The 15801-nt window shown below is 52.5% G+C and overlaps 4 protein-coding genes across 4 annotated transcripts; all 4 read right to left on the bottom strand.

Annotated features, from left to right (window-relative positions):
* Positions 1-325: 325 nt before the first annotated feature.
* Positions 326-1210, bottom strand: LBRM_20_2520 (conserved hypothetical protein; the record flags this gene model as incomplete). The annotated part of the gene is made up of 1 exon (XM_001564483.1): positions 326-1210. One exon carries the CDS (start codon positions 1208-1210, stop codon positions 326-328), a length of 885 nt encoding a protein of 294 aa, XP_001564533.1.
* Positions 1211-4599: 3389 nt separating this feature from the next.
* LBRM_20_2510 (conserved hypothetical protein) lies at positions 4600-5172 on the bottom strand (the record flags this gene model as incomplete). The annotated part of the gene is made up of 1 exon (XM_001564482.2): positions 4600-5172. The coding sequence occupies one exon, from the start codon at positions 5170-5172 to the stop codon at positions 4600-4602; it is 573 nt and encodes a 190-aa protein (XP_001564532.1).
* An 817-nt stretch (positions 5173-5989) lies between these two features.
* Positions 5990-6259, bottom strand: LBRM_20_2500 (conserved hypothetical protein; the record flags this gene model as incomplete). The annotated part of the gene is made up of 1 exon (XM_001564481.1): positions 5990-6259. One exon carries the CDS (start codon positions 6257-6259, stop codon positions 5990-5992), a length of 270 nt encoding a protein of 89 aa, XP_001564531.1.
* An 8202-nt stretch (positions 6260-14461) lies between these two features.
* Positions 14462-15757, bottom strand: LBRM_20_2490 (conserved hypothetical protein; the record flags this gene model as incomplete). Its single annotated transcript, XM_001564480.1, has 1 exon — positions 14462-15757. One exon carries the CDS (start codon positions 15755-15757, stop codon positions 14462-14464), a length of 1296 nt encoding a protein of 431 aa, XP_001564530.1.
* Positions 15758-15801: the final 44 nt, after the last annotated feature.

The following is a 15801-nucleotide window of genomic DNA, read 5'->3' as shown; positions in this document are numbered from 1 at the left end:
AACGAACAAGGTGCGAAAAGGTTTCGAACGCTGCCACACAATGCTTAGAAGATCCACCGCTTACCGGGTCATTTTATTCCGTAGTGCCTTGTGCGTCGTGTGCTTTGTAATGTATACCAGAAAGAAGGAAGGAAAAACACGCCCACACAGGCGGAGATAGACGCGTATATACAAACAGCCACATATACATATAAAGGTGCGTCAATGGGTAAGCCCAGCAGCCCGTCAGCTTTGTTCGTCCGTGCTCGCGATTGCTGTGTCAGGCAAAGGTGCGAGAAGGCATTTGAGTGCCGTACATGAACCAAAGAAGTCATCGCCAGGCGTGCTATACACGCTGTGGCTTGCGCGTGGTGGTCACAGAGACGTTGCTACGGAAGATTGTGCTGTACGGGTTCGCCTTCGTCGCTTCTGCGCGCACCGTCATATCGCGCGTCACAGCTACGGGATCCATGTCCCACCACTCGTCAGCGTTGCTCATCTTGAACACCGCAGGACCCGGCTGGGAAGCGTAAAAGGCGACGAGGCTCTCGGCAGTCGCGTTCTCCTTGAGCTCTCTCTGCATTTTGCGCGACGAGTTGAGCAGCTTCACCCTGTCGTACGGACTTACATACCCCCCACTAAGCCTCGCCGTTAGCGTCTTGTTTAGCTCACGGTGGGCCTCGGCATGTGACATGTCCTCGGGGGCCGGAGCTATGTGGTGGTTGCGGTGAAACCCCTCCAGGGTCCTGCTCGCACACCACCCCTCCCGAAGCCGCTTCCTTTTAGGGCTGCTGTCGTCGCGGATGACAGTGGCAAGATAGCTAAGGGGGGCTTCCTGATGCATTAACGCCTCACACCGATACGTGTGGCGCTTCGCAGAGGCGCAGGCGCGGTCACGGTTGTGCGTCCACACAGCCGGCAGCACCGTTTCCTGCATTCTGAGAAAGGCTGTGCCTTTCACCGTCTCGGGGAAGTGAGTGGAGACTACGTCGACGCCGTTGTAACAAGTAGTGGTGTGGGTTAGAGCTGGCTGGGGAAAAGGATGAAGTTCGTCCTTCGTTGAGGGGTTCCAGGCACGGCGGCCATGGATGTCATCACCCTTCAGGAAGCGCTGCACCTCACGCCGCCGCACCGACAAGGGGTGTGCTGTGGGGAGCACGGGAAAGACGCGATCTTCGCATCGGTAAGAGGCAATAGCCACCCCGCGCCTCTGAGTAGTCAAAGAAGCCATAAGGAGCAGACGAGACCTCTAGAAGAGAGAACAGAAACCGAAGTGCGCAGAGTAAAACAGATGAGAGATCTCCTCTTGCTATCGTCCCACGAGGAGAGGTGTATACACCTTCGGAGATGCTTCTGTATGGCCCTTTCTTCCACTTTGAAGTAGCTGAGGGCACTCGATGACGGCAGAGAAGCGAGAAATGATGGGGGTGGGGATGAGTGCGAGCTTAGCAACGGCGTGCAAGTGAATGAAGTGTAAGAAGCGTAAAGCAATACATAATGAAGGAGTCACTGACCATTCTCTCTTCGTCCCTCTGGCTGTCGTCTCATCATTTCCTCCTGTGCAGCACGACATAGCTCTATGACGCGGCTCATGTGCAGCGAGAAGTGTAGGATAGAAGAGCCTCCAATAAAAGGTGGGTCACTCAGAAGCCCTTTGGACTCCAGAGGTAGACTCTGGTGTTGCGAGTTTACTCTTGAATTCGTGAAAGCAGCACAAATACACGTATTGTGAAGCAGGAGAAGTGACACATTGCTTTATCGCTCACCACAGAAGCCTTTTTTCTTCAGCACGCCCATTCTCTGGCATGAAACAAGCACCGCTCTCCACCACCACCACCATCACTCGGGGCCTGTGACAGGTCCACCGTGTTGTGCGAACCAGCCGTAGACACGCGCCACAACAATGCGCTCACTCCACCACCGGAGCACCTCCTCTGCTTCCAACTACGCCCACCCATCCGCCTCGCAGGTCTCTCCGACGCAGCGCCATCCAAGGCCTGACTGCCGACATCAGTCGCGATGAATGGCACTGGCTTGACTGCGCCTGGGACACTTGACCCCGTCACCACGAGAGCCGGTTTAGTGCGTGCAGGGGTGGGAGCTCCTTGGCTTCCACCCACAGAGCGGACAAGGTACCCTACTGGCATGCTGAGCTGCCACACTCACAGCAGGACAGTGTGACAGCCGCAACAACAGCAACGCAATGCAAAACATCAATTCTCCTCTAAAGCAAACGAAGCAGTTACCCATGCAGAGCAAAGGAGGTGCGACAGAAGCCAAGGAGAAACAGCAGTAAACGGCGCAGAGATAAAAAAAAAAAAGAAGCGCTGGGAGGGGCTGAGCTCGGCAATAAGCGGTATTGAATGGAGCAGTAAAGCATAAGGAGAGAAGGACACATTTCAAGAGACCTGGTAGCGGTGAGTATCTTCAGAGATGAGAGAGGGAATAAGACATCAGTTGTTGTCGCAAGTAGCGATGATACGTACGGGCATGTCCCAAAACAAAAAAGTGGTGGCAGACGCTTGCTCATTTGTGAAGCGGCACCAGGCAAGATCGGCTGCCCAATAGTAATAAGAATGTAAGCAGGGCAACGCACAGGCAGAGAGAGAGCTCACTGCACAGCCTGTATCCCACATACATACACACAAATACACCCTCCACTCTCATCTCTGTCGCGATACGTCGCATGTTGCTTTCCCCATCCCGCACCACTGCCCCCGCTTATCCCAGTCTCAGAGAGATCCACAGTCTTGCATACGGCAGCCTCATTGACCACATCGAGCTCCCCCCCCTGAAGCACCCTATTGAATGATTAAGAAGAGGCTTTCGTAGAACCAGAGGTAACACGCACGCAGATCCTTGAGGGTGAAAGCAAAGGTGCATCGTCGGTACAACGCAAACTTCACGACCTCAGCAAGAGGTCGGCATCATGTGGTTATCGTTGAGAGATGCAAAGACGAACGTGCATCTCACTGCGCTGATGGTCGGCCGACAGGGAAACAAAGTTCGAGCTTGCCAGCCCGGCACCTTGCTCGCACAGAATTTGACCGAACTACTTCCCATAGTAGCGTTGGAAGAGGGACGTCTTACTGACGCCGTATCATGCGCGGTCCTGATCAAAGAAGCGTGTCGCCTCGCTGGCATTTGAAGACGTTCGAGCGTATAAGTGGAAGAGCAGGGAAGAGAACATGACACCAGTCTGACTTTCTCCCACCCTGCAGTGCATGCCAACGACATTGGCCCTGTCGGTGTCGAGGGACTAACATGCCTCCACTCACCGAGATATGTCCGCCAGTGTGCTGGTCTGCGCAACATCGCTTCAACTACGGGTGCCTTGATTCGGCATTGAGTCCATATACACGTCCCGCGGTTCACATCACAACAAAAGCCCCGACAACGGCGTTGAGCTGGTCATAAGCAGCTGATTCAGGCTATGGGAGAGAACCCTAGCGGGATCGGGAAAAACAAAGATTCTGGTAAGCCGACTGCAGACAGTGACGCTCAAGGTGCACTACTTAGTGCCGCATCTCCCTCAAACAATCCACCACTCTGCCTGGGCATTGTGAGAACGACGAGAGAACCCAGTCGATACATGTGCGCTTAAGCTTTGGTCTCCGTGGCAGTGGGAACGCGAGCGACACGCAGTCCGCCCCTTTCGGAGACAGGCTCGTTGCCGTCTATTGCTACAAGAGAAACACTCAGGCGGTGGCTCAACTAGATGCTGTCGACGCTGTATGCTGCCGAAGAAGTACGCGCGACTATCGTCCGTGGCATGCCGGTCGCGACGGATCAAACAAGAAAGACAGACAAGCACCTCAACTCACACAACTCTCGAAGGTAGGGACGCATTCGCGAAGAAGGGAAGGGGTTCAGCTAACGGCTGTGAAGCCTCTGTGATATGGGGTGGCAAAGGGAGAGGTGATCAGGGCGAAGTGGCACCACTCGCAGAGAACTCTTCTGCAACGAAGTGGGTGTGTGGGGAAAGAGCAGGGAAGGGAAAGCTAGCGGGGTAGAGTTGTGAAATACGACACCTCACGAGGAGTCGAGCGAAGCTGAAACTAAAACGATAAGAAGTGCAGTCGCATCGAGGAAGAACAATTTTTCCACCTGCGATTCATGCATGTAGTTGCGAGGAAGGAAAGGAACACCAGCGAGTGTCCGCCGGTTCACTACTCTCGCGCAGAGAAGATCCACTGCATTCCTCGTGTCCAGAGAGCGCAGTGGGGTGTCGCTCAACACAGACATCCTCAGTCGCTGCTTCATCTGCATTTCTCTTTTTTCTCCCCAGGCAACAGCTACCTGCATGGAGAACAGGCGCGACTCGCCATCGTCTTAGCCTTTCTTTATATATACGTGTAATGACGTAACCGTTACACGGAAGTCTTTGTGACAAGCAAAACTGCTCCGCACCAACGGCCTACAGCACCACCTTCTATGGGGAAAGAAAGGAGAAGAAGTGCGTCTTTCGGTATCAAGAAAGCAAAACTGTAGAGCCGCTAGACAATACCAAAGAATCCATGCAGATATGTTTCTCATCACCACACTGTGCGAGAGTTGCGGGACACCATCAGCACCCGCCAAGGGAGCGTTCACATGCATCGCACAGCACATCCGGTCGTCCTACTCGCGCGAGAAGATGTTCCGTCCTCCATTACGCAGCATAAAGAGGGACTTAATCGATAGCTCACGCGTCCGCGCACCCACAACGCGATGAACGCACTGCCCATTCAAAAACAGAAGCGAGGTCGGGTAGGTTATGACGTTGTATTCCTCCACAAAGCATGGCGCTTGCGGTCCTGGAACAAGGGCCAGCTTCACCTCCTCTGGATTACCTAGGTTCATCGCATTGATGGAAGAGATGAACGATCGAGTAAGAGGATCATGAAGGAGCTTCGTATTGGGCTTTGCGGTTGATGCTGGCTTCACAGTCGCTGTTGTGCTGTGCATTCCAGACGACGCAAGTGACACACTTATCGGGGACGAGCGCGTCTCGGCGGAGGAGGCCGCGGAGGCGGCGGCATACGGGGCGCCACTGTGTACAATGACCACTACCCCCTTCGTGCGATAGTGCTGCATGAAGTCGTGGAGCACTTTTTCATTAGGCAGTTCAGCGATCTCGTAGCCTGTCACGGGGGGTTTGCTGATCTTGAAGATCCTGTTGAAGAAGAGCCAAGTGTACGACCTCTGAAACATGGTGCCGGGCTTTGCTTGCACGCACTCGACTTTCAGCACGTATTTATGACTGGCAAAGTCTATCCGTGCCACGACATGAATGCAAGTTGAGTCCACGTTGCACCGGGCGTAGAGGTGCTGTCGCGTGCTTCTTGTTCACCGTTCACTTCCTCTGTGTCTGTAAGCGCTGCGTTCTCGACTGCGTCCCTTCGGCGCTGAATGGGACGCGGCCTACACGAGCGTTCAGGTCAAAAGAGGAGCGGTAAACGTCGACTAAGAGAGGGGGAACTGCCGGGCTTGTGCAGGGAGGGGGGGTGGAAGGCGGTCGTGTGAGTCGTGCACGCGAGAGCTCATCTTAGAAGAAGTCGTGGGTTGGAGAAGAGGGGTGTGCGTTTAGGTTTTTTTTTCCTTGCGTCGCTCTTACTCCCTAACCCCCTGTCTCGTCGCAGGTGTGTCATTCCGCGTCCCCACTGACCATGACGACAGAGAGGGAACGAGTCATAAACTCTTCTACTTACGCAACGCCCGGACGATGCACTCGACTCCCTGTTTTGTGTGTGTGTGTGTTTTTTTTGCGGCACGAACAACTGTACCTGATGAAAGCCGAGTGCTCTCCAAACTCCACACGCGCTGATTCCTTCACAATGCTGCACGAGGAGTCTCTTGGACGTTTTACTTTTCCTTGTGCACTTAAACCTTCACTCTATTATTTGTTAAAAACAAAAGGCAGCAAAGAGTACACCACAGCGAAAGCACGCGCCCACATCAAGTCACAAACGTCACGCACTGCCAGCCAACAGGAAAGCAAATGACACCAATAATGCTGTTTAGCTTCGCACTACGTCTTCCAGCCAGCATTCCGTTCATACTCCAGCCGCATTCGCCTCTCATCCTCCTCGGTCGGGGTGGGGTACATCCAGACCATAAGGACTACGCAGATAGGGATGAGTACCAGCTGGATCTTGATCATTTTTTTCAACTCAGCCTTCACTTTACCGGCGACAGACGTGTCGGTGGCAGGGTTAGTGCTACCACAATGACTCTTGAACTTCTGTTCTAAAGCCCTCTGAGAGCGCCGCATCAGCGCACGGCGCGTGAAGCACAGCATTAGCGGTGTAACGGACGCTGCAGCTACGTATGATGGGGATAGACTTGAACTGATGCGAGCCACCATCCTTCGAGCACCTCACAGTTCAACTCAACGATAAGCAAGAGTGTTAGGAATGGCATTCAGCGAGAAAGATGCATGAGTAACTGATGAACGCGCAGGAGACATTACCAACCCTTCTCCAAAAACACTTATGAAAAGCGCATCAGAGAGGGGTGGTGATAGAAGGGTAGCAGCGAGCTAACAGGTGCAAATATGCACACCTACAACTTTCAATTATCGCTACTGCATTCCACCCCCATGGAGAGGGGTAGCACTGCCGATTACGTAGAATCTGAAGCAGCGGCACGCCATATTAGAGGTCTGGCTTACCTCCACTGCAGCGGTTCCAGGTCGCCTTCCTTCACGGCATCGCGACTTTGCTACGGCGGTCTTTTTTATTGCCTGTCAATTTTCAGCAAATGGTACGACGGAAAAGCCCATGGGCGAGTTCTCGTATGTGAAACACAACACACACACACACACGCACACGCACACTACACGATATACACACACACAGTCACCTACAGCCACACAGGGTACAAAGAAAGACACAGAAGAAGGCAGGAGCAATGCCACCGGAGGCTAGTCACACAGTAATTTCAACGCAGCCATTCCCTGGCATGGAAGCACGAGTTCATTTCCACACTGCCCCTCCCCCGGGTCTGTCACTGGCCCGTCGCGTCGCGTGAAGCAGCCGCAGACACGCCATAGAGCAACGCTCCCATTCTGCCAGCCGCCCCTTGGTGCATCCCTCGGGGTGGCCCAGACGCCCCACACCAGTGGGCAGTGAGGGTCAGGTGAGACACACCCGAATCATGCTAACACCTCGCCCGCCATATGGATCGTATGTACGCGTTCCCTGTCGCAGGTCTCTCGGACGCGACGCCATCCACGATCTGATCACCGGCATCCGCAGCGATACATCGCTCTGACTCCTCCAGGTTATAGGCGCTTGACTCTTTGACCACCAGAAGTGGCTTTGCACTGGCAACAATAGGTCTGCCTGGCTCCCCCATGGTGCGGGGATTGGACTCTGGATACCGCGCTGAGGGCGCCCTGGTTATCAGGGCATACATAGAAGAAAAGGAACAAGGAAAGAAAAATGCGGTTGAATCAAAAGCGAACGAGTGCATGACAAGTGTGCAATATTAGTGAAAACAGAGAGGACGGAGAAGGTTTTTTGGAGGAGGGTGGTGCCCCCTAAGATATGCGTTTGAGAATTGCACCGAGGCAAAGAAGCGCGCAAAGAGGCGCACCCACAAAAGAAGAAGCGAAGAGGGCTAGCTGAAAAGGTTCAAGAGAGGAGAGTAAATTCTGTGGAAGCCCAACTCTACATCGTTTTTTTTTCTGTTTTACATCGTCACTGCCTTCACCGTTGTTGAACGCGTGCTCTTCTTTGCCGGTGATGTAGGGAAGAGAAGCGAAGAAAAAGGAGAAAAATAGCGACAGTTGTGTTTCGAGGTGTGCCCGCAGAGAACAACAACAAACACCACCAAAAAAAAAAACAGTACAGACGTAATGAAGCGAAACGACAAGAGGGGAGGTGTAAAAGTGGCATACGTTCACCTGAGCGTTCCCCCTCAATGGCCTGCAACAGCAAGTGAGAGATGAAAGCAAATGAGTGGTGGAGACAAACAGATGACGAGAGAGAAGAACGCAATAGTGAAGAATCTTCAGAGGTACATGTATAAAAATACAGGAGGACGACGTGCAAGTTGCAAAAAACTTCAAGGGAGGGCAACACACTATGAGCTCCTACATGGACCCATAATGAGCCAATAAAAAAAGTGAAAAAATATCAGAGTGACCTGAGTGCTGAATCGAGGAGCTTTCAAATCGCCTTTTCTCCTCCCTCCGTCTACGTTACCGAAACTTTCCTCTGCTCGCCCGCCTTCGACTTCACGCAAGATGTTAAGGGATCATTTTTTTCAACTCAGCCTTCACTTTACCGGCGACAGACGTGTCGGTGGCAGGGTTAGTGCTACCACAATGACTCTTGAACTTCTGTTCTAAAGCCCTCTGAGAGCGCCGCATCAGCGCACGGCGCGTGAAGCACAGCATTAGCGGTGTAACGGACGCTGCAGCTACGTATGATGGGGATAGACTTGAACTGATGCGAGCCACCATCCTTCGAGCACCTCACAGTTCAACTCAACGATAAGCAAGAGTGTTAGGAATGGCATTCAGCGAGAAAGATGCATGAGTAACTGATGAACGCGCAGGAGACATTACCAACCCTTCTCCAAAAACACTTATGAAAAGCGCATCAGAGAGGGGTGGTGATAGAAGGGTAGCAGCGAGCTAACTGGTGCAAATATGCACACCTACAACTTTCAATTATCGCTACTGCATTCCACCCCCATGGAGAGGGGTAGCACTGCCGATTACGTAGAATCTGAAGCAGCGGCGCGCCATATTAGAGGTCTGGCTTACCTCCACTGCAGCGGTTCCAGGTCGCCTTCCTTCACGGCATCGCGACTTTGCTACGGCGGTCTTTTTTATTGCCTGTCAATTTTCAGCAAATGGTACGACGGAAAAGCCCATGGGCGAGTTCTCGTATGTGAAACACAACACACACACACACGCACACGCACACTACACGATATGCACACACACAGTCACCTACAGCCACACAGGGTACAAAGAAAGACACAGAAGAAGGCAGGAGCAATGCCACCGGAGGCTAGTCACACAGTAATTTCAACGCAGCCATTCCCTGGCATGGAAGCACGAGTTCATTTCCACACTGCCCCTCCCCCGGGTCTGTCACTGGCCCGTCGCGTCGCGTGAAGCAGCCGCAGACACGCCATAGAGCAACGCTCCCATTCTGCCAGCCGCCCCTTGGTGCATCCCTCGGGGTGGCCCAGACGCCCCACACCAGTGGGCAGTGAGGGTCAGGTGAGACACACCCGAATCATGCTAACACCTCGCCCGCCATATGGATCGTATGTACGCGTTCCCTGTCGCAGGTCTCTCGGACGCGACGCCATCCACGATCTGATCACCGGCATCCGCAGCGATACATCGCTCTGACTCCTCCAGGTTATAGGCGCTTGACTCTTTGACCACCAGAAGTGGCTTTGCACTGGCAACAACAGGTCTGCCTGGCTCCCCCATGGTGCGGGGATTGGGCCTCCCTCTCATCGTCAGTAGGTGTCAAGTTCTAAAGAACCAGAAAACCAAACGGGAATGGGTGCAATGCAGAACACATCATGCGAGAGGTACGGCTGAATTGACCAAGAAAATCGATCAGTCTCACGTGCCAAAGCCGTTTGGGCCAAAGTAGACCGACCTCATAAAAAAAAAGATTCGGGGACGGTACAGACAATCGTTGTTCTTTGCCTCAATGAAAAATGCATCGGCGAGCATAACAATCGGTTTAGAGAGAGAGGGGGGGTGAGCAAGGCAGAGAGGCTGAGTCGCGGTAGACATCCACCTCACCTTTTTTTTTTTCAAGTTAAACAACGACAACACGTGCACAGCTACAACGGCAGCTCGACTCTTTTTTCACTCAGAGGCCAAGCGCGGTTTTGCTGATGACACCGCACAGAGACAGATTGAGGAAAAGAAAGAACGATCCCCCTCCAAAAAAAAAAACTTCATAGGATCACACAAATACACTAACACCAGCAGAGACGCGTAGACCTCACCAGTGCACATGCCTCAGCGCGCAGTGACAAGAAAGAGAAACCGTTTATACTGGAGGATCACTCGGGCTCTTGAAAAGGGTCTCCATAACGGCCTAAGCAATCAGAAGTACGCTGAGAATGCGCAGGGTTTATGTGCTCTGTTTTCTGTTTGACCCTGTGTGAAATGCCACCGCGTACGTACGTGGTTAGTGTACAACGCAAGGACGCTGAAACCAAGAATGCAACACTGTGAACAATCTACTCTAGGGGCACTCTTTGAGAACACCGTGTAATGCTGAGTGCAAGACGTACGAATTAGGTGAGTCAGGAAGCTTTACCCACACTTGTGAGCAAGCCATTCGCATACGTTGAGGAGCACACAAGTAATGACTGACACTAGTGCTCGCGTTGCCTCAAACAAACAAAAATGCAAAATAATGGTTTCGATCCTGTGTGGATAAATGGCTGCATAACAGCACATACACGACAATCAGGCGTGAGCGTGATACAGGAGAAAGAGTACGGAAAGGGAGGTGGGAAAGATGCGAGAAGTGGGGGCGTTGGGAAGGGAATCAGTGCAATCTTGCTGCTCATACCGCTCATCCAGCGAGATAGAGGGATGAAGAACAAAACACCTTTCCACTAAAGAAGTACATGTTGGAAAAATAAAGACTAACAAAAGGTTCCAAGGAGGGGTTGAAGAGTGGGATACAGTGTAGAGGACAGTCCCCCCCCCCCACTGAGGATCATATGCACCTGGCAGTCGCCATGGGTCTCAGCTTATCACCCATCCTCACCAAATGCGTTTCGTCAACTCCGTCACACAGCACCACAAGATCTCGTACTGTAACGTTTTTTTTTTTACGGAGCAACAGCGAGATCTCATCCCAAACGAAGGAATCAAAGGGTGCGGAAAAAAAGGCAGAGGATACAAAAAGAGCAAAGAGGGAGGCGTCGAGCGCGTAGAGAATAGGACTAAGAGATCGGTAAATAATCCCTACAAGAAGCGCGAACGAGGGTAACGGCATCTGGCACGTGACGGACGAAGAGATAAGAGGAGTGGTGCGGGTGAGGGCACAGCAGATACTCCCCAAAGGAGTAACGAAGGCGCAAACAAACAAAAAAGAAAAAGGTGAAGAATACGCACCACCGCAACACAGAGAAATCCTCAGAGCAGCGTCTCTCTCTCGCTCTCGCTCTCTGTTGCTTGTTCAATTTGAGCATCCTCGTTGTGCGACTAGTAAAATGTGTTTGCCTCAAAGGACACACCGCCGCCGTATCGGCAGCACGCACGCACATCAATGAATCGGACAAGTTCGAGACGCAATAAAAAGGGGCCAGAAGGAAGACGGTGGCCCAAGCACGGTACTCAAAAGAGGGATGAGAAGCGGGAAAGACAGCAGTGAGGGAGGAAAGAGACAAGGCGGGGACACCACTTAATTCCATGAGAACGGAAAGCACACACACACACAAAAGAGAGAGACAACGAGAAGCGCAGAACGAGAGCCATGGAGATGGGAATTTAGCATGTGGAGCACGAGTCGGCCAAACACGACACGTCGGCCTGAAACGAAAGAGTCGTGGCGGTAGTGGTGGGGAGGAAAGCGATAACATCCAAAAAAGCGACCACGACAAACATCATCGAGGTCCATAAAGCAGGCAAAAAAAAAATACATAACAACAACAAAAGCGCCGAGCGCCAAAGAGGAGGAGAGAGGTGGTGACGAGCAAAGGTAGAAGAGGTGGAGGAGACACGATAACGGAGAGAAAGGGGGGAGGAAAGTGAGAGCTAGACAGCTATATCAAACGCAGTCCTACCCCCAGACATCATTCAGCTGGGGGGCAATTTGCAAGACAGCTTGCAAAAGAGGAGGGGGAGAGCTCCCACAGTACCTTGTCTATACATATTTATTGAAGTGCCATCGAGTCCTTTTCCTCCTCCTTGGGATGATCGCTTCCAGGTATCCGGCGCCGCAGCTATACCGGTTTATTCTCCTGCAGCAAGGGCAGCTTTTGAAGGAGACAATCGAGGAAAGACACCGTAGGAGCTCACACTTGTGTATGACAGCAAAGTACGTGAGCCCTCCTCCCTCAAGCCTCACCTCACATGCGGCATACCGCAGTCTAACAGGAAAAGAAGTCCAGGAAAGGCTGGGGCATATAAGAACACAGATATACGCTCCCACTGCCACCCCCATTCCGAGCAAGAGGAGAATTGCAAACACAAGCAGGATCGGCACGGTCAAGGTACGAAGAGAACTACGCTGACGACACCGCGTATGGACAAACTTCGGGGTGAATCACACAGACGTTAACACAAGCTGAAGAAGAGAGAACGGCAAATGAGTGAGGCAAAGAGGAAAAAATGAAAGCGAAGGCAGAAAGAGGAAACAAAGAAACTAAAAGACAACGACTTTCGTGAAAGAGCACAGCCACCATGCGAAGAAGCATCGCATCTCGCCCCTCCCTCGAAACTAATGATAATAAATCATAAATGCTAATCATAATAGAGAAAACGTTTGCCTACCATTAGGCGAGAGGTGCAGGTACTCACCAACGTGTGGCGCTACGAGCAATATAATCGAAAAACAACAAAACACACACGCACAAACAGAGAAAACTAGGAGTGAGAGGGCTCATGTACGCAACCACAGATGGCGCTGTGAGCAGGCGAGCGAGACGGTATGGAGAAGGCGGACGCCATAAACGAAAAAAAGAAGGAAGACGTCCACCAAAGGCGGATAAGTCTTAGAAGTCACGTGGGAGGGCAAATACAATACAATAAAAGGGGAAAGGCGGAGAACAACGTTAGACTAACAAAGAAGAGGATGCAAAAAAAAAAAAAGGAACGCGGTCAGAGAGAAAATAAGAAAAAAAAAACGCTGAAAAGGCGAAGGGTGGTGAATGGAAGGAGACACATTTCCAAAAAGAGAAGAGGGGGGAGGGGGAGGGAGGGGCAAATAACAACACACCAAATTGAGGTGAGGTGACCTCAATACAGCAATCACAGCACCAGTGTACATACCCACAAACAGAAACACAAGCAAACCTTACACTTCTGCTCATCCGCGCTACAACATGTTCCTTCCTCCTTCGCACATGCATGGTGCGGTGCTCTCGTTGCCAGTTTCCCGGGTGCGGTATTGCTTGCACACAGAGAGGAAAAAGGTGGACGGGATCTTTTCATTCAGCCTGTTACCGTGTCTTTCTTTTCGATTGTCTACCACTCCAATAAAAACTAACCACCACCACCAAGGTGGCAATACATGATCTGGGCAAAGAAGTAGAAAAGAAAAAACTACGGAGGAGGGACTAGAACTGCCACACACAAACCATATTTGTGCTCGAGTATCGTAATCCGTTACATCAAAAAAGGCAAGTAGAACGGTAAGAGAGTCGCAGGCGAGGATGTTTTTTCTCTTCAGCACGCCCATTCTCTGGCATGAAACAAGCACCGCTCTCCACCACCACCATCACTCGGGGCCTGTGACAGGTCCACCGTGTTGTGCGAACCAGCCGTAGACACGCGCCACAGCAATGCGCCCACTCCACCACCGGAGCACCTCCTCTGCTTCCAACTACGCCCACCCATCCGCCTCGCAGGTCTCTCCGACGCAGCGCCATCCAAGGCCTGACTGCCGACATCAGTCGCGATGAATGGCACTGGCTTGACTGCGCCTGGGACACTTGACCCCGTCACCACGAGAGCCGGTTTAGTGCGTGCAGGGGTGGGAGCTCCTTGGCTTCCCCCCCCCACAGAGCGGACAAGGTACCCTACTGGCATGCTGGACTGCCACACCGAGAGTAGTAGGTGGCAAGTCACTGAAAGAAAACGATAGGAAGAAGACCAAAAACAAAAAAAAAACTGAAAGAAGTGGTCGCTCTTGACTTGCAGGCGAGTTCAAGCAAAAAAAAAAAACAATAACTAAGGCGTGAGAAAGCGAAAGAGTATCGATTACAGCACGTGCGCCCCGGTTCATGTGCTCCGCTTCGGTTCCGGGTGAAGGGAAAACACACGTACCAGCAGCTGTATGAAGAATGGGAAAACGATCAGCTCGGGGAGATGCAAGAGAGAGAGAAAGATTGATTAGAAGGTCGGTCATTGTTCCCTACCTTCTAGTCAGCGCGAAAGTAGTGCTATTTCTTTCACCAGCGCGCTCTTCAACTCTTTCCTAAAACGCACCACGCAGCTTCTGCGCTGCTCGTGGGCACACATGAACGTCTTCTCTGTTTCGCTTCCGCGCACGCATCCTGCCCACGGAGTGTGGAACTGGAAAAGGGTGGATCTCATGCTCCTTTGTGTTCTCGTTTTGCACGCAGAGTTTTCCCGCCGAGGGGATGCCTCAAGCAAAATGAAATCACCATTTCCTACGCCTAACTTCCCTATCGAGAGTCTCATCATATAGAAAGCAGCCGATAGTAAATTGAAAAAAGAGAGCTGGTAAGAGGAACATCTCCTACCAAGTGTTTGTGTGTGTGGGGGGGGGGGGGAGGGGGTGTTTGTGTGTGTTCCTGCTCTCCCGCCTTTCATTTACTTGCGAGGAAGATGAGCAGCGCGCTGCGCCTTGGGTGAGAGCATGGGCACGCGGTCGAGCAGCACCGCTCCGCTAGGACTCCAGCACTCACGGCCAGTCTTTTCATTGCCGCCTAGCGCTACCGGCTTGAACACGCGAAACACTCGACTTTGCCGAGAGAGTCGCTCCTCGTTGCTCGAAATCCTAGGGCCGAAAATGAGCCGCCCCAACGTGCGGAGCGAGATGGTGTTACGGAAGCCCTCGTAGAAATTACGGAACGAGATGCCATCCCCTGTTAGAACGCCCTTGGCTACCCACCACGCTATTGAGATGGCGAGTTCCACGTAGACAAACACGATGACAACGGGCCTGATGAAGATCAACATCATGAGCTCCATGAAAAAGGTGAAGGCAACGTCCAGGTAGGAGTCGTGTACGCTGAAATCGACCTCCTGCTTCAGTAGGTCGTTACCATTCTGCACGCTAAGGTGCCCCGCGGAGACGAGATAGTCGATCATATCGTTGTAACCCATCCAGAAAAGATTGTTGTACTTCCTCGTGTTTGGCGGACGCAGAGCCCACCATGACGGCACAAACACGCGGGGCCGCACCGATGCATCCTGGAAGTACATGGCAGAAACAGAGATGGTGTTCTCTTCGCCCATGCGGGGCGTAAAGTTGCTAATCCCGCCATCGGCGCACCACTCACCGGTGCTCTCCATCTTGAATGGCAGACCGACCAGCGGCACGAGGCAGCAGGACGCAATAAGCGTCTCGCGGATGGCGGCGTAGCTAGAAAAACTGTTAATCAGATGCGACCTGAGCTTGGGCAGCACTGTCACGCCAATCTCAAGCGATCCGCTCGCCAGTACCTGACGCATGCGCGGGTCAGTGTCGATAGCGCGCAAGCTGGCGCCGAAGTCGTCGATGGCGGCCATCAGGTACTTCCCCAGACGAAACCAATGAAATATAGAGCTACGATAGTCTTCGGCGGCAGCCAACGAAAACTTCTTCACTGATAGTATGTCGTACTGCCCAGAGGCAAGGCATGTAGCTGCCAAGGCACCAGCACTCACACCAGTGAAGCGCACCCGTTTACCCTCAGAGTACCAGCGCCGCAGCACGCCAGAGTCGATGAGGGCGTAAGCGACGCCAAAGAAGTACATCTGAAACCATCCGCCACACGAAAAAGAAACTGTGATGTCCCACTGCTGCTCCTCTTCCCCCCGCTGCTGCCCCTGGCAGTGTTGGCGATCACCTCCGAGACACGAACTCGTGATGGGGTCGAGCACCGAACTCTTCGAAGAACTCATCGTGTTGTCGCTTTCAACAGGCCCTTGAACGCGAAATAACAACA

Source organism: Leishmania braziliensis, assembly GCF_000002845.2.
Source record: "Leishmania braziliensis MHOM/BR/75/M2904 contig, possible fusion of chromosomes 20 and 34".
NCBI classification, from domain to species: domain Eukaryota; phylum Euglenozoa; class Kinetoplastea; order Trypanosomatida; family Trypanosomatidae; genus Leishmania; species Leishmania braziliensis.
Note: the sequence above shows the minus strand (reverse complement) of the source record. Positions and strands in the feature narration are given on the sequence as shown.